This window comes from Trachypithecus francoisi, unplaced genomic scaffold (assembly GCF_009764315.1).
Source record: "Trachypithecus francoisi isolate TF-2019V2 unplaced genomic scaffold, Tfra_2.0 Lachesis_group10, whole genome shotgun sequence".
Lineage (NCBI taxonomy): Eukaryota > Metazoa > Chordata > Mammalia > Primates > Cercopithecidae > Trachypithecus > Trachypithecus francoisi.
This window is the reverse complement of record NW_022681455.1, coordinates 122,315,060-122,342,620: the sequence shown is the minus strand read 5'-3', so window position 1 is coordinate 122,342,620 and position 27,561 is coordinate 122,315,060. Positions and strand designations below refer to the sequence as shown.

The window sequence follows — 27,561 nt, the reverse complement described above, 5'->3', positions numbered from 1 at the left end:
GAGGAAAAGAAAACAAAAGAAAATTAAGAAAACGAGCATTTGGATTTCAAGATCCACAGTTTTGAAACATCTTCAGCGTCACAGACCAACTATCACCATCATTTTTTCTTAATTAAACAGATCTGAACACCCTCAGAGACAAGGTTGGGAAGGGGGAAAAAGTATGGTTTTGGGGCAGGGAGAACTGAGTTCTTGTCCCTGTTTCAGGGCTTGAGTTATGTGACCTTGAGTGAGTCGAGTCTGGGGGAGACTGTTTCTGCTTTGGTAAACGGGGTTTCCAGTAACCTCATTAGGCTGTTGGGAGAGGATCTGGTCCTTGTCAAAGTGAAACTGCTTAGAAGCCAGAGGGCAGGTTCACAATAAGTATGTAAAGAAACAGACCTTTTAAGAGTCCTAATGCTGTGCCAGGCAGCCTTTTAGGAGTAACACGTATATGATTTCAGTGTTTCTCAAACTAAGTTCCCAAGGAACACGAAGTTCTGTGAGTGGGCCCGAGATGTTTTAGCTGAATTCAAATTCTAGCAACTGACTTGCAAAAACATAATTAGGTTGAATGGATTACATCTGCTGAAATTTTAGGGGTCCTGTTTCCTTCCCAACCTGGACTTCTCTTAAATAACTGGTAACCGTTACAGGTTGAATATCCCATACTGAAATGCTTGGGAACATGTGTTTTGGATTTCCATTTTTTTTTTTTTTTTTTTTTTTTTGAGGCGGAGTCTCGCTCTGTCTCCCGGACTGGAGTGCAGTGGCCGGATCTCAGCTCACTGCAAGCTCCGCCTCCCGGGTTTACGCCATTCTCCTGCCTCAGCCTCCCGAGTAGCTGGGACTACAGGCGCCCGCCACCTCGCCCAGCTAGTTTTTGTATTTTTAGTAGAGACGGGGTTTCACCGCGTTAGCCAGGATGGTCTCGATCTCCTGACCTCGTGATCCACCCGTCTCGGCCTCCCAAAGTGCTGGGATTACAGGCTTGAGCCACCGCGCCCGGCCGGATTTCCATTTTTAAAAAAATTTTGGAATATCTGCATTATACTTAACCAGTTGAGCATCCTAGTCTGAGAATCCAAAACCTGAAACTCTCCAATGAGCAAACGTTTCCTTTGAGTGTCATGTTGGTGCTCAGAAAGTTTTGGACTTTGGGCCAGGAATGGTGGTTCACGACTGTAATCTCAGCACTTTGGGAGGCCAAGGAGGGTGGATTGCTCGAGGCCAGCCAGGGGTTCAAGATCAGCTTGGCCAACATGGCAAAACCCCGTCTCTACAAAAAATACAAAAATTATCTGGGCATGGTGGTGGGCACTTGTAATCCCCGTTACTCGGGAGGCTGAGGCAGAAGAAACATTTGAACCCAGAAGGCGGAGGCTGCAGTGAGCCGAGATTATGCCACCACACTCCAGCCTGGGCGACAGAGCGAGACTGTCTCTAAAAAAGAAAGTTTTGGACTTTGGAGCTTTTCAGGTTTCGGGACTAGAGACGCTCGACCTGTGCCGCCATCTGTGAGTACGTGAACAAGGAAAGAGACGGATGTGCCACACACAAGGAATCACGGGAAAACTCCAAGTGTTCGCCCTTCTTTCTTGCTCGTTTCATGGTGTGTTCCGCTTTGCTTGTCTGTTTTGGTGGACACACAGTGGTGCCGATTCGTATTTCCTAACAGAGCCACGTTGGCTGCTTGTAAAGAGACCCCTCATTTGAACAGTGTTGGCAAGATCGATTGTTCTGGTTCTAGACAGAGTCCCACGGCTCCCACCGCCTAGACAGGCTTAAGGCACACGGGGGTGTCTAATGTGCTGACAGCAGCCAAGGCAAAAGAAAAGCTCGCGAGCTACGAATTGGCTTTTGCCCAATAAACTGGCTCCCCGAGGGCTGTGGGAGACCGTGAAGCCGGGTCAGCGTCTGAACAACACGAGTCTCTACAGGTCCCTATGAGACGTCCTGACCTAGGTGAGGCCAGACCCAAGACACCTAGACTCCAGGCATGTGAAAGGATGTTTTTTGGATTTGAACACCCTTTTTTCTCTAGTGGATATGAGTGGAGTTTGAGCAGCCTGTTTATGGTAGATTATTAACTATCAGTCATTCTTCAGCCTGGGGGAGCAGCCTGGCCTTGGTCTCTCCTTATGACTGCTGATGAGCTCTCTATGCCTCAGGCACTGTGTAAGAGCTTTGTTTTGCTCATGCCACCAATTTCTTTTGATTATGACAGGTTCTCTACTATCCCATTGACTGATCAGCTGCCTGAGACTGACGGGATGCAGTGACTAGCAGGTGCAGGGTAATAAGGGGTGGAGTGAGGATACGAACCCGTCTGTTCTGACTCCAAAGTCTATATTTCCTGCCACTGAGCTATAGTGCTCCACCACCCATTCAAGAGGCAGTTCCTTATTTTGGGCTGCCAAGGGCAGCTCGACACATCCATCCCTCGCCCCCACCCACACACCTTTTCAGGATGGCTTTGGTGACCATTGACACCACTTCCTTTGTCCCAGTCACAAGGCAGCCCATGTATTCTACAGGGAGCCTTCTCTCCACCAGGGCCATTTTCCACCCCCGGTAGAGCATGTCCACTAATAGCCACTGCATTAGAGGGAACACCTGACTCTCAAGCTAAGTGGCCACTCTACATATAACTCAACAAAGGCCTGGGAGGGTGGGGACAGCCAGCTTTGCTTTGCTGGTGGACGGAGAGTTCTTTCTCAGAACTGTTTTGCATCCTTAACAGCTCCCTCCACGATGCCCCTCTGCCTGCTCCCTCCTGATCCTTCCACTTTCTAGTCGGTCTGGTGGATGCCTGGAACCTCTCCAGAGGAGGCCTTGCAAACAACTTGAGTAAACAGAACAGAGAAAGAACCCAGCCCCAAAACAAGGCACGGAGGTCGAAGGCAGGTGTTTGTTTTTCCAGCTACTAGCTCCAGACACCTGGCTGAGGGCGCTTACGGGGTTCAGACCACAGCCATCCCTTATGACAGTGAAAAGGTGGCCCTATATCAAAGGCCCTTGCACGTTAGGCACAGTGCCAAGCCTTCATGTGGATGAGAGCATCTCATCCTCCGTCCTATGAAATGGGTACTCATCTCAGACCCAATTTACAGAAAACAACTGGGCACAGAGAGGCCTAGCAACTTGTCCAAGGTCACTCAGCTACTGAGGGCAGGACAAGGTCCTTCTGACCCCACAACACGCACTCTTAATCTACACAGTCACATACTTGCCAAAAAGTCTCTACCAACCCAGGTTTAGGACACATCTATGTGTAGGGGCATAAGCTTCACCATTGGGCAGACCCGGGTGAGGGTCCTGGCCTAACACTTATCTGAATGGCCCCGTGTAAGCTACTTAACCTCTCGGCACCCCTGGTTACTCCTCTATAGTATTTTAATACTTACCTTACAGAGTCCTTGTGAGAAACTGGGGAGGTCTAAGGGTCATCAAACTGACCACTGCAGAGTATGCATGAGTGGATGCTGGGTCAGGCAGCCTGGGCTGGAGTCCCAGCTCCATCCCTCATGAAATGTCAGCTCTCTTCAGTAACGTAGGGTGAGTAATGCTGACTCCTTGCCTGACACAGTAGCTTCAAAGCACATGGAAACTTCTTCTATTTTCCTACTTTAAATATCTTTATTCCTCCATCCTGGCACTTAGGGGTCAGCTGCCTTTGAGATTTTTACTTTAAAGCCCAAGAAACACCCTCAGCCAGGTGTCTGGAGCTAGGTGTGGTGGCTCATGCCTATAATCCCAGCACTTTGGGAGGCCAAGGTGGGAGGATCGCTTGAGCCCAGGAGTATGAGACCAACCTGGGCAACATAGTGAGACCCCATTGGTAATTTAAAAAAAAAAAAAAAAGCCCAAGAAGGGATGTGAAGGCCAACAGGCATGCAGTCACCTGAAGCACATCTGAGAGGGGAAAAAAAATCTTGCCCAAGGCAGGCAACATGGCACGTCTGTTGCCCTCATCACTGCCCTGATTTTAAAAGGGTGTGGTGGTGGTCTGGCACACTGAAGTGGTGGCCAAGTTGGTCTCAAAAGCACTTGGCAACTCTAAGGTGGAGCTTCTAGCTCCATTACAAACTTGCCATGTGAGTTGGGTAGGTCACTCAGTATCACTGGGCCTCAGTTTCCTCATCTGCGAAGTGAAGACAGAAAGGACCACCTTTCAGAGAGAATGTGAGTTTTAAAAGAGAGGCTGTCTCACTTTGGGAGGCCAAGGCAGATGGATCACTTGAGGTCAGGAGTTCAAGACCAGCCTGGTCAACATGGTGAAACCTTGTTGCTACTAAAAATACAAAAAATTAGCTGGGCATGGTGGCACGCTCCTATAATCTCAGCTACTTGGGAGGCTGCAGCAGAAGAACTGCTTGAACCCAGGAAGCGGAGGGTACAGTGAGCTGTCATACCACTGCACTCCAGCCTGGGTGGCACCTGCCACCTGCCTGGCTTACTACAGGTGAGCAGGGACCCCTTCTCCAGATGAGAGGTCTGCAGCTGGGGCTGGACATCTGGCACCTGGCCTCAGAATTCCAGCCACTCTGTGATTCATTTCCCAGCCTGGGTTTTCACTCCTCTTAGAACGATGCTGGTCTCCCAAGTGAGGACACCACCTCTGACCTCTGTCCCTCTGCCTGAGACTGTCACTGCCACCTACTTTCTACCTCCTACCCCGCCTCCTCCCAGAATGAGGGGCCTTCTCTACTCCGGAGACACAGAGGGCCGGTGACAGGCTCCTGTCCCAGGGCAGTGGCCAGCCTGGGCCTGCAGAGAGAAGGGAGGGCTCCAGGAAGCCGGGCACTCGCATGGGAGCTTGACGGGGGTGACTCAGGAACCGGGGGTGCCACTGTCAGGGGAGGGGGACAGAAGCATCACTCTGGTGGCCGTGCACAGCTTAAATCAGGAGTCATCAACTCCAGTGTTCCCAGAGGGCCCGGTGAGCAAATAAACGAGAGCAGTATTAATATTTGTAAAGCACCTAGAATAGCATCTGAAACAGAAAACAGAAAGAAGCACATTTCCGAAGCGCCTTCTGCCTAACCAGCAGCAGGACAGACTCGCTGATGAGCTTCATTGTTCACTGCCTGTCTCCCCTGCCGGGACACAAGCTCCAGGAGGGTAGGGGGCTTGTCTTTGCTTGAATTCCCAGATGGTGCCTGGCACAAAGTACACATTCAACATGCGGGGAGGCCAGCAAAGCAGATGGCACAGGAAGCCCAGCCGACAGGTAGCACCAGGTAGCACCAGCTGCAAACCGCGGCTGGATTTTCTGATTGTTTTTAAAGAGAACCTGGAAATTCCCAGCGTATTGTGAAATATCCTAATTTTTTAAATGGTGTTTAAATTAAACAGAGCACATCTACAGGCTTTGTGGGGTGACGAGGGCAGAAAGCTAAGTCCCCCTGGACCCGTGAACTCATGCGGGCCACTGCTGGGGGAAGACAGAGATGGGGCTGGGACTACCGGCCCCCACTGTACAGGGCAACACCTCCTCTTCCGTGCCTACAATCCCCAGGCAGCACAGCTGGAAGCAGCTGGGGCAAGCCTCCCTTACCAACTCCCACCCATGGCTGGGTGGGCAACTGCGCACGTCCTTCGGCAGCAGGGTGACAACACAGCCCACATGGAGCTCCGCCTGCGCGAGCTGCTTGGCGTGGAGCCGGTGGTGGCGGAGGGAAAGGCGAACAACATAAAGGGGTCTGGGGGGAGGGGTTTTACCTCTGAGAGCAGTTTCGAGACAATTTCCAGTGGGGCCTGGTTGATGGAGTCGTCCTGCAGGGGGGATGTCAGGGCCATGTCCACCAGGGTCCGGATCTCTTTCAAGACAACTTCCCAGCGGCTTGGGTTACTCAGCACTTTCTTATATTTGTAAATCTTTTTCTGGTTGAAAGAGATAAAGAGACAGCAACGTGTTACTCATGTAAGGAGGGCAGAAGATGGAAGACAATCAAAGAATCAGATGGGTTAGGGTGAAAAGGCCCTGAGAAACTGCCAACTTGGCCCAGTCCCCGTTTATGAGGAAACTGACACCCCGAGAGAGGAAGGGTCTCGTTCAAAGCCACAGGGTGCGTTTGCAGCCGGGCCTCCTGACACTAGAGACTCATTTCCCACACAGGCTCACTTCAGCCCGATGATAATCCTTGATAGATGACCTTTTTCTTTTTTCCTGTTTTTTGTTTTTGTTTTTGCTAAAAGGATGAGGAAACCGAGGTACACAAGAGGTTAGAAAATTTGCCCAAGACTCTAGAGTTGGCAGAGCTGAGACAGAAACCTGCGTCCTGACTCTCAAGCCAGTACCGTCACCACCATACTATACTGTCTCCACACAGTTTCCAATGACTTAAAAAACAAAATGGGGAGAGCTCTCTTTTAGATCATATCTTTTGCCAAACTCATTCCCCAGGGATTCAAGTGCAGTAACAGTGGGAATGGTCAGTCCACAAAGGGACTTTCTCTGAGTTGAAGGCACTGTTTCCGCCTACACCATTCCCAAGAGGTCGCCTGAAGACAGGTAGTCAGCCAGGGAACATGACAGACAGGATTAAGGCTGGGAATTAAACTCCAGCCAGGTAGGGACTAAACCCAGAATGCTCCCCTGGAAACCCAGCGCTGCCCTCCGCATCCACCTGGCGAGGAAGAGAAGAGTGCTCTCACCTTCGCTTGGGCGCTGTGTCGAAGCCAGAGAGTGGTTGGGGCAGGGGCTGCTGCCTCCCTGGATGTGAGGCAGGGTTAGTTCCGCCTCTCTGACATCATGGAAACGGAGGCCCTCGGAAGGCGGAGGTCTGGGCCAAGCGCTCCCTCCACCCCCGCCCTGGCTCCTGCCTTTGCAGCTGCCTGCCCCACTGCACCCGGCCTGCTTGAGAGACTTTCTAACTGGATGAACTCCTTCGTTAAGTGCTCTGCTCCTTAGGGAGAGCCTAATTTTAGTATCACCGTGCCAGCAGCCAGCTGGGGTGACATGTCACAATCTTTGAGCCACAGTCAGAAAGAGGAGGGGGGAGAGGAGGGTCCCTTGCTGACCCTCCTCTCCTGACACTAAGGCTCAAACAGAAACCTACAAGCTGCCAGAGCCTCCCTGACCGCTTAGTTTCTGAGCTAGGAATTATCAAGTGGTCTTGGGATGCACTGCTATCAAGCAAATATTTGGGAGACACATTCCATGCCAAGTCGAACAGTTACTTCTGTCGGTGAGGCACAGTGGTGGGATGGGAGGTGGACCTGAGTCGGAAAGATCTGGTTCTTCCTAGAAAACTTTCACCTTCTGAGCCTTAGGGTCCTGTTCTGTAAGTCAGCCTCGAAAATAACCTGTATCTCTTTCCATCTGTAACCCTTATCCATCCTTGACCCATGTGGTCCACTCTATGGAGTCGCATTCAAAAGTCAAGTCCAGCCAAAACAGCCAAGAGTAACAAAAAGGAACACTGAGACTGCATCTGTCTCTTGAAAAACTGAAGGAGATGAAGTGTAAAACCTAGGCCAATACGGCATCCCATTTTCCTCCTCTCCATTATCTTCCCACACCCCACGGTTTTCTGGGGCCTCTGATACACTCATTGCCACTGGTGTTGCCCCCATGAACTCACACCAAAGACGGTTTTCAGTACCCCCACATCACCCCAAGTCTTTCCCATCATCTCTCCCTTCTCCTCTCTCTGCTCCTCTCTCCTTCTCTCTAGTTCTTTCATCTACCCACCTGCCTACCTTTCTCTCCTCCTTCCAGCACCCTGGTCTTACTGTTCTTTGCCCATTCACCCATTCCACATCAAGAATTAGAAAGAGATCAGCTCTTCTCATAGGCCCAGGAGGCCAAGGCAGCCCAGCATTCCCCAAGCAGCAGGAGGGGAAAGACCAGAAACATTCCCTTGCCAGCCACTGGAGACCCTAAGAGTATGGGAAGACACGCGTGACAAGTTGTCGGGGGTGAGCGTACAGTGAAGAGTAAACATGCTGTTGATATTGATGATGGTGACAGTGACTACTGGCTGAACTTCATTAATGCCAAGATGTACCCAGTCCACTGAGGTGTCTCTGGAACCATAACCAGCCTCCTTCCTAGTTACCGTCAACCGAAGCCGCCCTATCTTAGTGCTGTGAGCAGGACGTGCTGCCTGAGCAGCACAACGAAATCTGTGCAAAACACAACATGTCTGAAGCAAGAATCCTGCCCATTCCAGACGATGAATGCTCCTTTGAGCCTTAGAGTCTGTGGTTTCAGTTTGTACCCAGAGAATTGTTTAATTTTTAAAAGACCATGAAATGATCACACAAAATCCACCATATATCAAGCCCCAAAGCAAACCACAGTGATCCACACCCGTCTCTTCCCACAGCAGACTGCAGATTTGCATGGAGTCTGGGCTCTAAGTGGACTCTTGTGATCAGCTGCACATTATTTACTTTTGAAAGATTAATGACTTCATTCTTTTGGTAAAGATGCATGCTCATTGCAAAAAATCTAAACCATACTGAAAAGCACAAAGAAGAGGATAAGTTTTAAAAGGCCTCAAAAATCCCACAACCCAGAAATAGCCACCATTAATATTTCGTGAACATCATTCCAGCAAAGTCTCATTTAAACTTTGCAAAATACAACCAGCCCTGAGGTGGGTGGCTGTGAGTACAACCTCCTGTTCTCCACACACAGACGCCACTCAAGATGCAGAGGCGACCAGTCTGAGGCATAGCAGGGTCCAGAGGGCAATGCTGGCACCAACACAGCTTCAGAGACGAGCCCTCGGGGTCGGTGCACCCAGCCTCAGCTCATCCACAGCTCCCCTTCTTTGAGAGGGGAGGACAACAGCTTTCCCGGGAGGGCCCAAGCCCTTGTTTCACGGGCATCCATGGGAGAGTCTGCAGAGGCTGTATTCAGAGCCAGAAGGTCCCACGGCTTGTACCAAGGGCTAACATTTCATGAGGACATACCATGTGCCAGGCACAGTGCTAGCTCTTATGAGCTTTATCTCACTCAGTCCTCACAGTATCCCATGAGTTGGGGGCTTGTCATAGGGAAGACCCTGAGACAAGGGACTGAGCGCAAATGGCTTACTGATTTGAGAGGGACTGGCAGGACATATTGGTGGGGCGAGTGGGGAAGTGAGACGGGGAAGAGAAGACGGTCAATGAACGGGGCGTTGTCAGGCACATGATATGGGCAATGAGGGCTCACTCCTGCTGGGGGCTCTAGGGGACAGTGCAGATCACACTCACAGCTGACGGCCCTAAAGAGTGAAGGAGCCGGCCATTTGTCCATCAGTTCCCTAAACTCCTCAGGGATTTTTTTCTTTTTTTTTTCTGAGACAGTCTTGCTCTGTCACTCAGGCTGGAGTGTAGTGGTGAGATCTCGGCTCACTGAAATCTCCACTTCCCGGGTTCAAGTGATTCTCCTGCCTCAGCCTCCCTAGTAACTAGGATTACAGGTGTGCACCACCATGACCAGCTAAGTTTTGTATTTTTAGTAGAGATGGGGTTCACCATGTTGGCCAGGCTGGTCTTGAACTCCTGATCTCGTGACCCGCCCACCTCGGCCTCCCAAAGTGGTAGGATTACAGGCGAGAGCCACCACGCCAGGCCAACTCTTCAGGGCTTCTGACTGCCCTGTGCCCAGGCCAGAGTGATCCCAGAGCCAGCAAAAAGCATGCACTCACGCAGGGTCACAGGTGTTCATGGTGAGCAGCCTGCAGCCCTCACGTGATGCTGAGGGAGTGGCCAGCTGCAGCTTTTGCCAGAGGACTGTTGGTTTCTCTGTGCACAGAAGCCTATCATGGCCCCGAGAGGTCAAGCAACTTGCCCAGAGTCAAGCAGCTAGAAAGGGACAATTCAGGAGTGAAAACTGGCTCTGGCCACTGCAAAGCTCTTTCCGTCACATCAGTGAGGGCCAGCAGGGTCGGGTGGAGAGGATATCAGACTTGCCAAGAGATCCTGAAGGAGGTGTCAAGGATGCTTGGTGGCATAGGGACAAGATCCAGAAACAAGCCCATGAGGCTCTGAGAGTGGAGGCCAGGTAACCAGAAGGTGGTGGAAGTGGCAGGGAGAGGGTGGGCTACAGCGTTGTGGGTGCGGGCTGCAGGCAGGCCCCTGTTCCTAGAAGAGGCTCTGAGCCCCAGGTCAGGGTGGTCACAGGGATGAGGGAGACTTGTCCAGGATCAACAGGGCCCTGTTCCCCCTCCCTAGGTGACAAATTAGCATGCCTCATCCCAGGAACTCTGATGAGCTCATCAGGTGATGAATCATGGTGGAGCTGGGACAGGGATGCCTCCGGAATCCCCGCTCCAGGCTCCCTGGAGGCTGGCCCTCAGCTTTGCAATATGGTCTTCCTGCTGAGTGCACTTTGCCAGGTGGGGTGGGTGGCCTGGTGGTTTGTCTAGCATGGACCCCACAGGCCACTGGATTCCTCTGAAGTGGGAAGTACACAGGGGCCTTGGAACTGTTCTGTGGCTGGGCACATGACCTGGTGTTTTCACTGAAAGGGGCTGACTTAGAGCAGGGTTGGTGAACTACAGCATGCGGGTGAAACCCAGCCCCCTGCCTGTTTTTGTTCGATGAAACCAAGAATGCTCTCATAAACTGTAGGAGTTATGACGGAAAATAAACACAGAATATGCAACAGAAATCGAATGCGGCCCACAAAGCTCCAAATATTTGCTATCTGGCCCTTTACAGAAAAAAGTTTGCCAAGCTCTGGCTTTAAAAGTCAAACTCCAGTCTAGGAGTAAGCATGCAAAAAAAGACGCTCAATGTCATTAGCCCTCAGGAAAACGCAAGCTAAAACCATGAAGAGATACCACTTCGCCCTATGAGCATGGCTGTCATAGAAAAAGACAGACAATGCCAAGTGTTGGCAAAGGTGTGGAGAAACTGGGAATCTTGTGTGTTGCTGGTGGGAAGGTAAACCAGTACAGCCACCATGGAAAATCATTTGAAAGTGTCTTAAAACATTATACATAAATTTATCATATGACCCAGCAATTTTGTTCCTAGAAGTCTACCCAAGAGAAAGAGAAACAAACTCCAAAGACACGCCCAAGAATGTCCATAGCAGCATTCTTCACAGAAACAGCTTAAATTCAACAACTGATGAATGGATAAACAAAATGTGGTATAGCCATTCAACCAAACAGTATTTGGCAATAAAAAGAATTGAATTACCCATATGCTGCAAGATGGATGCACATCATAACCACTACGCTAAGGGAAAGAAACCAGACACAAAAGACATATTGTATGATTTCTCTTATGTGAAATGTCTAGAAAAGGCAATTTTATAGAGACAGAAAGTGGAACATTCATTGCCTGGGGCACGGAACAGGAATGAGACTGCAAACAAGCATCAGGGCATCTTTCAAGATGGTGGAAATGTTTTAAAACTTAATTGTGGTGACAGTTGTACAACTTCAATAAATTTACTAAAATCACTGAATTGTATACTCACAGTGGGTGAATTTTATGGTATGTGGATTCTATTGCAATAAAGTCTTTTTTAAAGAATGCTATCGTAGGGAGGCAGTCATCAGATAAAACCAAAGGAAGTATGGCTCAGTGGCAAAGAGGACAGCCTTCACGAGCAGTCTCCATATCAAATCTAAGCTCTACTTCATCCATCCACCCATCCATCATCCACCCACCCACCTACCATTCACCCACACATCCATCCATCTGCCCAACCACCCATCCATCCGTTCATCCATCTATCTACCCACCCATCCATCCACTCACCATCCATTCATCCATCCATCCATCCATCCATCCATCCATCCAACCACCCACCCACCCACCCACTAATCCATCCACTCATTCATTCATCCATCTACTTATCCATCCAACCATTCACCTACCCACCCAACGATCCACCCACCCAACTATCCACCCGCCCACCCATCCATCCTTCACCCACCTCACCATCCATTCATCACCCACCTCACCATCCATTCATCACCCACCTCACCATCCATTCATCACCCATCTACCATCCATACTTCCATCACTCAGTCATCCCTCTATTCACCATTCCATCCAATCATCCATGAAGATCTACTAAGATGTGCCAAGCACTACGTTCAGTACTAAGGATAACCATGGTGAACAAAGCAGGCAAGCCCTGGTGCTCATGAAACTTACAGTCTATTACTTGCATCAGTTTCCTTGTCTGCAAATCAGCATAAGAATAACTACTGTCAAAGGCTTGCTGTGACTATTCCATGAGATAATACATAAAACACTTAGCTCAGTTCCTGGCTAAACAGCAGCTCTGATTGTTAGCACCTACCAAGTTCTGTAAAGGAGTAGTCCGGGGAGGCAGAACTCAGGAGGGCTCCCCACATCCGAGCCCAAGCCCCACCAGCCAGCAGCAAGCAGAGACAGCAGGCAGAGCCTCCTGCTTCCCGTCTGGCAGAGTCAACCACTCCAGCGCTGTCCTCACCCTCTCTGCTTGTCAAGTAAGGGACGTTACCTGGGCAACACTTGCCATCACTGTGGCAACTGTTCTCCTGGCAGAGGCAAGCATATACGCCAGGGTTCTCAGGCCAGGGAAAGCAGAGCCTGTTGCTCCTCCACGGGAGACAAGTCGTCAGCAGGAATGTGCCCCTTGCCAGGAGAGGAGTGACTAAGAATGCACTGGAAGCACATCGTGCCAGGCAGGGGCTGCTGCTCTGCTGCTCTGCTGCTTGCCGCAGCCTCTGGGGCTCGCGCGCGCACACACACAAGCACGCATGCTCCCCACCACCTGTCGTGAAGGGAGGATGCTGCATGGGCGCACCCATGGAACTGCAGAGTGGAGGAGGACCCCACAGGGAAACATGAGCCAGGGAGGAGCCAGCCCGGTTTTGACAACTTTTTCCAGTGCAGGTCCTAGAGCTGAACTGCCTAGTCAAGAAACTACAAGCCCCAGGTGACTACTCACACTGAACTTCATTAAAATGAAATACAGCCACAAATCCAGCACCTCGATCGCATCGTAACATTATTCGATAATACTCATAACTGGACTCGGTAGCCAGCTGTGTCTAGCGGTGACTGTAATGGCGCAGATAGAGAACGTTTTCATCGTCGCAGAATGCTCTGTCGGGCAGTGCTATCCTAAAGCCTTGGTGTCCCTGTCACCACACCCCCGGGGGCCCAGGAGCATGTGTGTTTGCCTCTTCCCATCACTGCTGAGGTCTAGTATGTGTGTGGCACTGCGTTCGGCCAGAGGAAAGGGCCCCTGCCTACCTCCTCCCATGGGAGACTCCCCTCTCCAAGCCCCCATCTCACTGGGACCCCACCTTGGAATTTTCTCAAAAGGTCTACCAAGGTGCAATGTCCCCAATTGTGCCTTGCACACCCAGGGAGAATGACTGGCTGGTTATCTTCTCTAGCTTCCCTGATTCAAGACCCGCTATGGCTGCAGATGCTAAGCGTGTAGGAAATAATTTGCTATCTCCAGCAAGCCATGGCTTCCGGGAGGACCGGACACTTGCGAGGTAGCATTTTTGGCCTTCTCGAGTCCTCCAGAACAGCTTCCCTTCAATCCTGTGAGCATCAGAGACTGTCACGCTACCTTCAGATATAACGTAGGCCTCATAAGTGTTACCCCCAAACTGCCCTTCTGGCCGCCAAGTCTTCATCATCACCTAAAACCAGCTCACAACCTCTCAGCTCCCTGCTGGTGCACCCCCCACAGAGACACTCTGGGTCAAACACAGCGCCCTGGCCTCATTCCCCATGCCTGCTAGCCCACATCACGAAATCAGCCTCGGCGCCTTGGCTACAGTTTCCCAGGGAAGGAGGCAGCACTGTCCCAATTATCTGTGCACATTTCCAGTGAAACATGTGGCCGCCAGGACCACGATGACTGGAGGGCATCTGTGATCTAACTGTGGAGTATAAAACGACGAGAAGATACTCCACTTCACTAGAAAGTGACACCCCCAAATTCTCATTCTTAAAGAAATACTGTAAATGTGTGTTTTGTTTGTTTTTGTTATAGGTCAGAGCTTTAGGGTCAACGGTGCTTCTGGGATTAGATTGAATACTATTTTTTTTCTCTCTGATTGGGATTCTTTTCTTGCCCCAGGCTTGGTAGGGACAACCCCAGTGCCTCTGGGAATCACACAGGGGCTTTACCAGTCATAGCCCATCACTCTGGCCTGAGAAACCAGGCTCTCTGAGGGACCAGGGGACTGTCATCACTATACACACATACATATAGATTTACTTCATTGAGGAAAAATTCACATACCATAAAATTAACCATTTACTTTATTTATTTATTTACTTTTTGAGACGGAATCTCGCTCTGTCACCCAGGCAGTGGCATGATCTCGGCTCACTGCCACCTCTGCCTCCTGGGTTCAAGCGATTCTCCTGCCTCAGCCTCCGGAGTAGCTGGGACTACCACACCCGGCTAATTTTTGTATTTTTAGTAGAGACGGCATTTCACACCATGTTGGCCAGCTGGTCTTGAACTCCTGACCTCAGATGATCCGCCACCTTGGCCTCCTAAAGTGCTGGGATTACAGGCGTGAGCCTGCCACCATTAACCCTTTTACAGTGAATAGTTCAGTGGCATTTAGCACAGTGTTGTGTAACCACCACCACTATTTCCAAAACTTTTCCATCACTTCCAAGGAAACCTTTTTAAGCTGTTACTTCCTATTATACTCTCCCCCATCCCCTGGGCAACCACCAATCTGCTTTCTGTCCCTGGATTCCCCTATTCTGAACATTGCATATATATGGAATCATATACTATGTGTCCTTTTGTGACCACGATGAGGCCTGGGAATCTGCATTAAGCAGCTTCCAGGTGAGACAGATGTCCCCGAGCCCTCTAAGCAGCAAGGTTCTCACCCATATGCCTCACTTCCTCTCCTCTACAAGGTGGACGTGTTACAGAGGAGAGGAGGGGTTTACACCTTGCGCACGTCACACAGCTGGTGTTGTGGGTGGAACCATGTCTGCCAAAACCGTTGTGGGTTAAAATGTGTCTTCCACTGCATATAAATCACACATGATGTGGCCTTTTGTTCACTTAGCATAACAAGGTTCATCCAGCTGTGGCAGCTGTCAGTGCTTCACCCCTTTCCATGACTAACAGTCCACTGCATGGAGATGCTGCAATTTATTTCTCTTCCTTCCTCTCTCTGTCTTTCTGTCTCTCTTTCTCTCTCTCTCTCTTTTTCTTTCTTTGTTTCTCGAGATGGACTCTCGCTCTGTCACCCAGGCTGGAGTGCAGTGGTGCAATCCCAACTCACTGCAAACTCTGCCTCCCAGGTGCAAGCAATTCTCCTGCCTCAGCCTCCCGAGTAGCTGGGACTACAGGCACCCACCACCACTCCTGGCTAATTTTTACATTTTTAGTAGAGACGGGGCTTCGCCATGTTGTCCAGGCTGGGGGTCTCGAACTCCTGACCTCAGGTGAGCCACCGTACCCGGCGGATATACTGTAATTTCTTTGTTAATCCACTGATGAACTCTTGGGTTGTCTCCACCGTAGGCTATCACAAATAGTGCTGCTATGCACATATATTGTTGCTTTTTGCCCTGCCCCTGTGCCTCAACTGCACTGAATCAGTTTAAGTTTTGCCACAGGACAGCACAGGGTGTAAGGCGGTCTTTTAGGGGACCCCGATTTACCCCACACAATTACTGAACTCTGTTACTTGCTGGTCCAACTAATTCACAGATGGATTAATCAATGCTTACCTTTCAGGACTCATGTTTTCAAGGTGGGTGGAGGGACGCCTACTCTGAGTGGGGCACTGTCTCTATGAAGGGGCGGGGAGTGGGGGAAATGATACAGAGATAAGACAAACCAGCCCCTGCACACTCCCCGTCTGGCTGAAGGGTGAGGCAGGGCACAGAACATTCTAACGAAACTACTCATTACAGTCATAATGGCTACTAGGCATCAAGTGCTGACATTTTCCAAGAACAACAACCACGCATACTGGGTTGTGATGAATGACGAGTGACAAGACAGCAGAAAAGCCATCATTTCTGGAGGGCACTCCAGGCCAGGTCCTGTGCTAAGCACTTTGTATAAATACATTTTAAATCATCCCAGCCACTCAATGAGGTGAGTGGTATAATGTAAGTCCCATTTTACAGATGAGAACATCGAGGCTGAGAGAGGTAAGTCATGCATTTACTAAGAGCCAGGCAGAATTGGGATCCAGGTCTAGCTCTGGATCCTGAGCACCTGACCATCATGCTACTCTGAGAGGCAAACCTGAGCACTTTCTACGCCTTGATCAACGCTTCTGTTGCCTTTAAATTGGAGAGTTGAGCCTCACCTCCTCGGCTTCCCAGCAGCAGTTGCAGGCTGGTGTAGCTGGGTGCCCGGTGGGCACCTGCCTGAAAAGCTGGCTCCTGGGGAGATGGGCAATTTGTTTGCAAGAGGGGAAAACGCCTGGGCACTCAGCCCCAAGTGCCCACCGGTGGTCAATGCTGCTTCCAAGGAAACAAACAGTGGGAACTCAGGCGGGCATCCTGCGCCACTGTCTCTGCAGCATCGGCTGGTTGCCTAGGTAACTACGTGCCTGGCTGTTGAGGAGATGAGCTGGCCTTGGTGTCAGGCTCCCAGCTGAGTACCACATCCTACCTGGCTCTTCAGGCCAGCTGCGCTGTGGGCAAAATCCAATCATCATGTGGATGTGTTTGAGCACATTAAAAAAAAATTGTATGTAGCTGTTTTCCTCGCTGAGCTAGGAGCTCCTTAGGGGCAGGGATCACGTGTCACCTGTTCCTTCGATATGTTGGATGGTGACTGCAGCCACCCAGGGAAGGTGTTCTCGGTGTTTGTTGCAGGTAGAACAGGCAGTGGGGAGAATGAAAATTGGCATTGATGGCTAACATGCGTCAGGTGCTGCTTTAGGCCAGGCCCTGCACCAAATCCTTTCACCTACCCTGCAACTCTCAAACATTCATGTGGACAGGAATTGCCTGGGGGTCTGGTTATCATGCAGATGCCAGCTCAGTAGAGCTGGGCAAGGCCTGGGAATCTGCATTTAAGCAGCTTCCAGGTGAGACAGAGGTTTCTGAGCCCTCTAAGAAGCAAGGCTCTCGCCTACACGCGTCATTTCATGGTGGACGTGCTGCAGAGGAGAGGAGGGACTCATACCTTGCCCAGGTCACACAGCTGGTGTTGCCTGTGTCTGCCCAAAACATACGCCCAAGTCCTAAGCCCAGTATCTGTGACTATGACTTTCTTTGGAAATGGGGTCTTCGCAGACATAATCAAGTTAAGATGAGGTCACACTGGATTAGAGTTGGCCCTAAATCCAATGACTGGCGTCGTTATAAAAAGGCCATGTGGACACACACACACACACACACACACACGCTCCAGAGAGACCTCCATGTATGGAGGCAGAGCCTGGATGCCAAGGCGCATCAAGGACTGCTGGAGACCATCAGAAGCTGGGGGAGGCCAGGAAAAGACCCTCCCCTAGAGTCTCAGAAGCAATGTGGCCCTGCTGACACCTTGATTTTGGACATCTGGCCCCAGAATTGTATGAGAACAAATTTTTGTGGCTTTAAGCAACACAATTTATGGAAATTTATCACAGCAGCTGCTGGAAGCCCAGACAGCCATAAGGAACAAGCAAGGACTGACCCCAGGACGCCTGGTCCCAGTCGCTCTGCCATCTTACTGCAATGATTCGAGTTGAGCCATCCAGCCCCTCATTTCACAGAGGGCAGCAGGGTCCTCTGCAACTACGGTTGGGAAGGTGTGAGCTGTGTTTGGAATTGGTTGGGTTTTCTTTCCCTGGGGCACTGCGGGGGCCTGATGTCCTCTCCTGTTCTTGCTGCATCAGGGGACGGAAATGCTGACTTTTACCCTAAGGCCTGCCCCCAGCCCATTACCCGACTGCATAAGCCCTGGCCCTGCCCTGTGTCAGAAACAACACATCTGGGCACCTGCATCATCAGTGAGGTCAGAGGGAGCCACCTGGGGACCCAGGAGGCTACGGGAGGAACTTCCAGGAGAATTCAGGCAGGGACGTCAGCATGGGGCTCGCACAGGGTCCCTGGGAAAGAGGAGCTGTCGCGGAGGATTCCGGCCCCGAGCTCTCCTCTCACACAAAGTCGCACATCAGCTGACACCAGCAGCCACCATCAGGCCAGCCAACAGCCCAGGGCTTCCTATGTACTGGGCCCCGTGCTGATGTGGGCCCCAGATGACTCTGTCAGGCAGGGTTCTTGACCCTGGCTACACATTAAAACCACCCGAGGGGCTTAGAATTCCAAGAACCGAGTCCAACCCCAGGCCTATCCCATCAGACTGGTGTTGGGTGTGGGCGGAACCTACGCATCAGGACTTTTTTGAGCGCCGGTATATTTAAAAGTACATTCGCACACCCATGTTCATAGCAGCGTCATTCATAACAGCCAAAAGGCAGAGGCAACCCAGGTCCACCAATGGATAAAGAGAGACATAAGGTGTGGTCTACCCATTCACTGCAGCATTATTCTGCCTTAAAAAGGAAGGAAATCCTGATGCATGCCATGCTCTGAATGAACCCTGGGACATGAGGCTGAGATAAGGCAGCCACCAAAGGCCAAATCTTGTGTGATTCCATGCATATGGGGTCCCTAGAGTAGACAAATTCTTACGAGACAGAAAGCAGAATGGTGGATGCCAGGGGCTGGGGGAGGGGGTAATGGGGACAGAGTTTCCATCTGGGAAGAGGAGAAAGTTCTGGAGTCGGATGGTGGTGATGGCAGCACAGCAATGTGAATGAACCACTGAAATGCCACCTAATCATAGTTCAAATGATGCCTCATGCATATTTCACCGCACCAAACAAGAGAATATTTAAGATCTCCAGATGATCTGAATGTGGCACAGCTAGGGGTCAACAGGTGCGACCCCCATGCTACAGACTCGAGGACACAACACACAGAGGAAAAGGTAACCCACTCCAGGTCACAGCCGGCCCTGTAGGAACCAGGACTCTGGCTCAGGGTCACCCCCTGGTCCTGAGCTCTGGTCCTTGAAGGGACTGAGCCGCACACACAGGAACAATCCTGGACTCGCCCTTGGCATTCTAGAAAGGCTATCTGGTCTTCATGTGGCCCTAACCCCAGCGCGGGCTGTTTCTCCAGGAAACCTGAGTGCAGTGAAAAAACAGCCTGCAAGGGTGGGCCAGGTGCAGGGTGGGCCTGGCGAAGTGCATTTCCTCATGGACTAGAACAGACGCCCCTCTTTCAGACTTCTAAAACTCAACACAGCCAGACCGCCCCTCCCGTCCTCCTGGGTTCCCTGCTCTGAGGCTGACCCGAGGCTGTGTGGCTGTGTGGACAGGAGGCACCTCCCTCATTCCCATAGGAGGCTGAACTGGGGCAGGAACACCCAGTTCAGCGGTTTTAAAGTTAAGATTCTGAACAGGCTGTAGAAAGAGGGAGAGGGGAAAACATTCTCCGGTGCAGGCAGAAGCCGCGGGTGTCTTCTCCAAGGAGGAGGGAGATGGGGGAGAGGAGGACAAGGGGAGGGATGAGAGGTGACAGAAGGGACAATAAGGAGAGTCACCTCGGGCATGTTATGCTCTGGCTGTGATGAGGACAGACCAGTTTCTCAGGGTTGCTTAATCAAATCCCAGGCACCGTCCCCTCGGAGAGTCCCGTGCAGGCGGGGGTGGGCCGAGAGCTATGGGATTTTCTCCTGCCTGTGCATGTGTCAAGACGCTCTGGGGGGAGGGCTGTGCCCGGAGACACGTTTCCTAAGAGAGGGAAACTTGCCTGGGTCATGAGGTGACACGTGGCCCCAGAGAAGTTACGTCCACAACAAACCCCTGCCATCTGTGAATGCAATGTCCCGAGTTTGGGATCTTGAGATGGGGAGATCACGTTGGATTATCTGGTGGGTCCTGAATCCAGTGACAAGTGTCCCCAGAAAGGATACAAAGGACAGACAGAGGAGGCACAGGCCATGTGGCCACGCAGGCAGACACTGCAGTGAGGCGGCCACAAGCCAAGTGCTAGGGCCTGATTGTTTGTATCTTCAAAAACTTCACTGTTGAAACCTAATCCCCAGTGTGGGCGTGTTAGGACATGGGGCCTCAGGGAGGTGATTAGGTCATGAGGGTGCAGCCCTCACGAATGGGATCAGTGCCCTTAGAAAACAGGCCCGAGGGAGCTCCCTCGCCCCTTCCCATGTGAGACACGGCGAGAAGGCACCCTCTGTGACGCGGGAAGCGAGCCTTCACCAATCTACCTTGACGGTGGACTTCCTGTCTTCCAGATCCCTGAGAAATGAATTTCTGTTGCTTATAAGCCACCCAGTTTAGAGGGTATTTTGTTATAGCAGCCTGAACAGGCCTAGACACCAAGGAATCCCTGGAGCCACCCAAACCTACAAGAGGTAAGACTTGGAAGGAACCCCCGAGGGTGCATGGCCCTGCAGAACTGGAGAGAGAAGTGTGTGCTGTTTCACGAGAGCCCTGGGACACTGACCCCACCGGAAACACCATGGCAGGGAAATTCCAGGCTTCCTTGTCTGCTCTGGCCTTTGCCTCCACAGTGGCCCAGCCCCAGCTGCTACCAAATGCCATCACCAGTGCCCCGGGGAGGGGCTGCACAGTCTCCCGCTCTGATCGCAGCTCTGCAAGGACATTGGCAGGTCCCAGCCCCATGCTCAGCATGCCAGCACTTACTCCCTCACCAGTCTCCGCTCCACTCTACGACCTACGGGCCAGCTGCCTCCCCCACCAGCCTGCACACTCCTGGGAGCTCAGAGGCTCAGGCAAGCCGTGTTTTTGCTCGCAGACGTGTGTATCATCACAAACGGAGAGTCAGGCAGATCTACACTTGAATTTCTTTTCTGCTCCTTATGAGCTGTGTGGCCTTAGGCAAACTACATCACCTCTCTGAACCTTAGTTTCCTCATCTATAAAATGGGGATAATAGGAGCATTTGCGTCCTGGAGCTGTTGGAAGAATTAAATGTCACATTTCAGGCTTGATAAACGATACCTATTGAGTTCAGTAGGACACTGACTAAAGACAGTTAATGTCTTTAAAAAAATAAACGTGACTAGCTGGGTGCAGTGGCTCACAACTTTAGTAACCCCAGCACTTTGGGTGGCTGAGGCAAGCAGATCACCTGAGGTCAGCAGTTTGAGACCAGCCTGGCCAACATGATGAAACCCCATCTCTACTAAAAATGCAAAAAAAATTACCTGGGCATGGTGGCACGCACCTGTAATCGCAGCTACTTGGGAGGCTGAGGCAGGAGAATTGCTTGAACCCAGGAGGCAGAGGTTGCAGTGGGCCAAGATTGTGCCATTGCACTCCAGACTGGGCGACAAGAGTGAAACTCCGTCTCACAAAAAAAAAAAAAAAAAAAGGTGACCAGAACCCCCTAAATGTCCATCAAAAGAGAAGTGTTTACACCGTGGTCCCCACAGTGCAACAACACACACAGAGCAGTTAAAAAGAAGGAAGAAGGGTTACAAGATCTGCCATGGATTCCATTGGCACGACACGCTGTTAAGTACAGAAGCAAATACATGTATAAATCTATGCTGACGTGCACATATATATGATCTAATTCACGGGGCTTCAGGGGGATGGAGGGTGGGGACCAAGTCCGGCTGGTGACAGCTGTCTTCTTTGGAGAAGGAAGTGGCTTGGGGGAGGACCAACGGGTAAGGCTCAGCTTTATCTGCAACGTTTCATATTATTGCAGGAAGCCATTCACGTGTTGTACATTCAATCAAAGAGAAATAAAGGAAAAAACTCTTCAAAGATTTCAGAAATTGGGATCATGGTAGTGGTATTGTATCCTTCCCCAGATTTCTTAAATTGGTCTGAATCCCATATTCTTTTTTTTTTTTTTGAGACAAAGTTTCATTCTGTCACCCAGGCTGGAATGCAGTGGCATAATCTTGGCTCACTGCAACCTCCGCCCCGGGGTTCAAGCGATTCTCATGCCTCAGCCTCCCTAGTAGCTGGGATTATAGGCGCCTGCCACCACATCCAGCTAATTTGTATTATTAGTAGAGATGGGACTTCACCACATTGACCAGGCTGGTCTTGAACTCCTGACCTCAGGTGAGCCGCCTGCCTCAGCCTCCCAAAGTGCTGGGATAACAGGCATGAGCCACCAAGCCTGGCCAGAATCCGATATTCTTTTTTTTTTTTTTTTTGAGACAGAGTCTCGCGCCCAGGCTGGAGTGCAGTGGCCGGATCACAGCTCACTGCAAGCTCCGCCTCCTGGGTTTACGCCATTCTCCTGCCTCAGCCTCCCGAGTAGCTGGGACTACAGGCGCCCGCCAAATCACCCGGCTAGTTTTTTTGTATTTTTTAGTAGAGACGGGGTTTCACCGTGTTAGCCAGGATGATCTCGATCTCCTGACCTCGTGATCCGCCCGTCTCGGCCTCCCAAAGTGCTGGGATTACAGGCTTGAGCCACCGCGCCCGGCCCAGAATCCGATATTCTTAAAGAGAACTGGAAGGCATCTGAGATCTTACTACTTTTGACTTTTCAGTGGTCTAGTAGATGGATAATCCGATTTTTGAAATGCATGTTCTTTGAAAAATTCAGAATAATACAGAGGACAAGAATTAAAGCATGGAGAGCTCACAGCCCGCACACTTGTATCATGGTGCACGCGTGTGCCTGCACACACACCCACAACCCAGTTAAACACACACACTCACACACACACACACACACCCAGCCCAATGTAAAACTGCACGTAAGTTTCAGCTGCATCATACATACTGGCTTTCTTATTTTTAACCTCACCTCTGCCCTCCCTTCCGCCACCCCCTGAATCCACGCTAACTTCATGCTCACCATGTGAGCTCCGAAAATTTGAGACCATGTTATATATTGGGGTCCAGAAACCATTTTCCTAAGAGCCAGATAATAATAGTCTAGGCTGTGCAGGTCATGCCATCTCTGTTGCCACTAGCGTAATGCCACAGCAGGAATGGGCAGAGCTGTGTCCCCCTCCCCCAAATGGGCAGAGCTGTCCCTGCCACCCCGAAAACCCCTTATTTATAAAAACAGGCGCTGGGCCAGACCATTTGCAGACCCTTGACGTCTATCATTTCATCTCTTTCTCCATGGTCACGTTTAATCAAATACAAATATGTATTGTATATTTGTCTGGCAACAGACTTTCAACGGCAAAAACTGCAATTACTTTTGCACCAACCCAATACAGACAGGTTTTGTGGGGTCCTCATTTCATTTTACACAAATGGCATTGCACAATACTTATGTCTGCATCTGGCTTTTCCCTCCTAACACCTGGTGGGTGTTACTCCAGATCAATTTGTATCGATTTTCCCAGTCTGTGTGCTTTTCCCCACTTCAACGGTCACTAAGCAGAGGTAGGATATACCTTCAAAAAAGTAAAATGAAGCCAACCAAATCCTTCCCCCTGACTCTGCTCTGTGTGCCGATCCTTCTCAGGGTCTTTCTGACAGAGCCACCAGCTTGGCCTCCTGAACCTCAGTAACTGGCCCTCCCCTCTTGACCAAGGCCACCCGGAGTGAAAGAGGAATCTGTACCCAACATTAAAGACTAGAGGGTGGGGGGTGGGGAATACCTCTTATTAATCATTAATATAAGGTGGCATTTTCAGGGCATTGCAGAAAACAACCCTGATTAATTGCAACCCACCAAATAAATAAAAATTGCAAATACCGTACCAGAGCCTGCTCTTCCTCTGTGGTGTGGGAGGCGGGCAGCCCCAGGCGAGTTTCCTAGCCCTTCTGAAATACAGTGAGGAACACCACAGGCTCTGTTTCCTTTGGGCCTGATAAAGGGAACTCTCTCTATCCCAAATAAGGATTTCCCTTGCCAGGCCTCAAGACAGTAGCATCTCCACAGGGGCCTCTGTTGTTTATTTTACTAAGAACTTTATCTAGTGCTTGCAGCACTTCAAAGGACATCTGATCTGTTCATGGCTTTGTTTGGAAGCCTCCATCCTTCCCGGCTGCCTCCTCTGGGTGGGAGTCACCGGCGCCTACTACAAAGGGCCTTAATTTATGAGAATCCTGGAGAAGGATCCTGTTCTTTAATAAATTCATGTTCAGTAAGTCTCTAACGTGAGTTTCAAGCCAGGTAATGCTGTCACGATTGAACATAGGAGAAGGCGCACTTCTGCCTTCCCTGGGGAGGCGGCTCCTCAGACACTTGTGCAGAGGACTCTACTCACCCAGAGAAGCCCAACGTCCTAGGAGTGTGAGTTCGATGGTGTTCACAACAGTGAATTCTAAGTGACCTGCACAAACAGAGGGGATTCTGGCAGAGTAACCCAAAAGCTATGGACACGTTTAGTCATCCGTGCATGATCTCAGGCTGTGAGAAACCCAGTAAGAAGGTGAAATGGTTACAGAAGGAGGCTTCAGACTCTGGGTCTGAATTCCGGCTTGGATGCACGAGAAGGTTAATCTGAGAGTTAGACTCATGTCCATACAATGGAGATATAAAACCCAGGGACACTGTACAGCCTAAAGAAAATAATGAAGATAAAGCAGATAGAAAACAGTAGGCACTCAATAGAGGTTTATTGTTCTTTCCCCTTTCTTCACACTACTGCAGTGGTTCTCAAACGCTGGAGTGCCTCACAGTCCCCCGGAGGATGTGTTAAAATAATTTGCTGCTCTCATCCTGCCACCTCACAGTTTGTGAAACTGAAGACTGACATTTCTAGGGAGTTCCCAGGTGATGCAGATACTGCCGGTCTTGGGACTTCACTCTGAAAACCGTTGAGCTACTGGTTCAAAATCCCCAGGTCTGCAGTGGCCAGGATGCCTAGGATGATAAGGACCCTCTTGGATGGAAGACTGGTTGCGGACTTAAAGTCTCAAAAGTCAACACACATGATGAATGGTCTGCCTGAGTCTGTTTCTGCCCCCAGCTGGTGTCAGGCTGGCCCCTGATCTCTGGGGTGTGCTTTCTAAGGTCCCTGTACTCCTGGACAGAGGTCAGGTTCAGCCCAGTCTTCCAAATGGAATGGTCCAAGCATGTGCCAGCTCCCGCTGGAAACAAACCACCCAGGCCTTCTGCCGCCACGAGCCAGCAGGCTCCATTAGGAGTGACCTCAGTTTCTCCGAAAGGAGGTCTCTGTTCCTCTCAAGGGTTTCTGCAAAATAGTCTGTTGGTTCTGAGAGTGCAGCAGGGTGCTCCGGGGAGCAGAATGTGGGCAACAGCCCCCAGGGCCCTAGTTGTTCTGGCATCATCTCGCGGTCAATTAGCCTCTCTCCCAAACACCTTCCCTTCCAGACTTAGCCGGCTGTCCCGCTGGGTATTTTCTGATCATCCCTCGGTGGAGCAAGGGCCTAATTCCTCTGTGGGGACAAGCACTGCTCTTTTTAGAGTCTCTGTTTGGCCTCGTCTCTGAGCCAACAGGCCAGCAGGTGGGAGCCCTGGAGGCCGACAAAAGAACGGCAGGCCACCTCCCTCTTCCAGGGTGGACACCGTGTCCCACAAGTGCAGATTAGCATCCCAGCTCAGACGCCTCCACTGCCCACCACTGGTGGTGAAAGAGACCCATTGCAGATGCCCGTGGAACAAAAGATCTTGCTCATCAAGACGCTACCTCCCGTTTATGTTTTAAAAACTTGTCTTTAAAGGGCGAGAAAAAGAAAAACATAAAATTCTGCCTTAAAGGGCAAAAAACAAGTTCACCCACAAACCGTTTACATGAAAAACTTCCTTGTATGGCTCGATGACTCATCAGCCTCATCAAAGCCTGCGCTGGATGACACACGAACGCTCGGGTCCCTCCTTCCTTGCCCAGAAGAAACGATGACAACCCACAAACGCCACTTCTTCCTTGGTAGTTTGGGAAGCCACTGTAATGCGTCATTTCTGAGGCTCAGGAAAGACCTTTACACAGAAGGTGGGGGTGGGGGGGGTCTTGAACGTCCCAAAGCCCAAGGCTGGCCCTTATGTAGAGCTGAGGAAGCCCTGGCCAGGGACAGGAGAGTGCAAGGGAAGGCTCGGTGACCCAGGCACATGGTGCAAACCTGGCCCCTCCACTTCCCCAGCTCTGCAGCCAGGGGCAGCTCACTCCACCCTGGTCCCTGGGGTGTGCTTCTGGGCTTCCGGGTTGGGGGGCAGCGAAGCCTGGGCAGCAAACCACCTTGTACTGCCTCTGGCCTGTGGATAGTAGATGCTCAATAAACCTCTCCTTCCCGTCAGAAACTCAGTCTCCCTATGTGGATGACAGCATTTTCCTAAAGGATCTAAGGTTCCATCCACCTTAAACTCTGCCTGAAGGGAAGACTATGAAACTGGAAAAGAAAATGGCATGGATTTGTGTGCTACTGCAGGACACTGCTGCAACATATATTGAGGAGTATGGAATGGAACAGCGTGGATGATAAAATCTGTGTGGTGTTTACAAAGGAATATTCACAAGGACTTTCTGAGAAGCCCCGTGCAGCCGCGAACAGTGACTGCCTAGGGGAAAATGGACTTGAAGGAGTGGAGGCCAACTTTTCATTTTATACCTTTTTATACTTTTTAGGACTACCACCTATGCACACGCATTTTATTTTTCTTAAATGTTCGCAGAGGATGTCTGGCAGGACAAGGAGCTGGCTGGTAAGGGGCGTGAGGAGATTTTCTGGGTGATGGAGATATAGGTGGTGGTTACTCAGGTGAATACAACAGTCAGAACTCCCTCACACTCAACAGTCAGGGCATTACATTTTGTTACATGTAGATAATAGCTTGATTTTTTAAAATTTAAAAGAGGTTAAGAGAGATTTATGGATAGTGGGACTTTTCTTAGTTCTCTCCGTCCTTTTTGGTATTCTAAAAAACTTAATAAATGCCAGTTTTTAAATGTCCTGGGTCTTAGGGCTCTTGCACACTGCTGGTGCAAGTATACACTGGTGCAACCACTTTGCAAAACTGCAGGGCAGCGTCAATGAATGACAATTCAGCCCCCAAGCATATACTCAACAGGACCGTGGACACACACTCAGCAAAAGATGTACACTAGAGCGTTTACAATGGCCCATTCGTAACAGCCCTAAACTGGAAAGACTTATCCATAGAATGAACAAGTTAACAGAGTCTAAGCATACAACAGAACACCACCCAGCAAAGTGAACGGACAAATTGTTGCTACATACAACACAGATAAATCACAAGAAGCCAGTCTCAAAAGAGTTCAGAGTGTCTGAGTCCATTTAGATAAAGCTCAAGTATAAGCAAAGCTCATCTACGCTGCTAGAAGTCAGGATAGCAGTGGCTGCCCACGGTGGGGAGGAGGGGCCGAGGTGAATGGCAACTCTTTTTGATATGTACACTTTTCTAGATGTATTTTATCCTTCAATGAGAAGTTTATTTCAAAAACGTCCTGTGTCACTTCCAAAGACAGCTCCAGCTGGGCAAAGTGGCAGCTCTGTGGGCTCCAACGGAAGAGGACAAAAGACCTATCGTCCTGTCCCCTGGGTTCAATTCCCAGCCCTGCCTGTCTCTAGCTGTGTGATCCTGGACAGGCCTCTCTGCTTACTCAGCTCCTCCTTCAAGACAGGCCTAACCAAATTTTGAGAAGATTTCACAAGATAACACATAGAAAAGCCCGCAGCAGAGCTCCTGACCCTAGTAGGTGCCTAATAATTGTTT

General features: G+C 50.5%; 1 protein-coding gene across 4 annotated transcripts in view; it reads right to left on the bottom strand.

Moving 5' to 3' along the window:
• CMIP (c-Maf inducing protein) overlaps nt 1-27,561 on the bottom strand; it is a 272,103-nt gene that overhangs the window by 54,259 nt on the left and 190,283 nt on the right. For 2 of the 4 annotated variants that reach the window (XM_033219126.1, XM_033219127.1), the window contains one exon: nt 5,704-5,865. In XM_033219126.1, the coding sequence (XP_033075017.1) occupies nt 5,704-5,865 (162 nt within the window). Of the gene's footprint in view, nt 1-5,703; nt 5,866-6,639; nt 6,873-23,624; nt 23,712-27,561 lie in introns of those variants that run through there. The other 2 variants (XM_033219128.1, XM_033219129.1) reach the window with 2 other exon arrangements.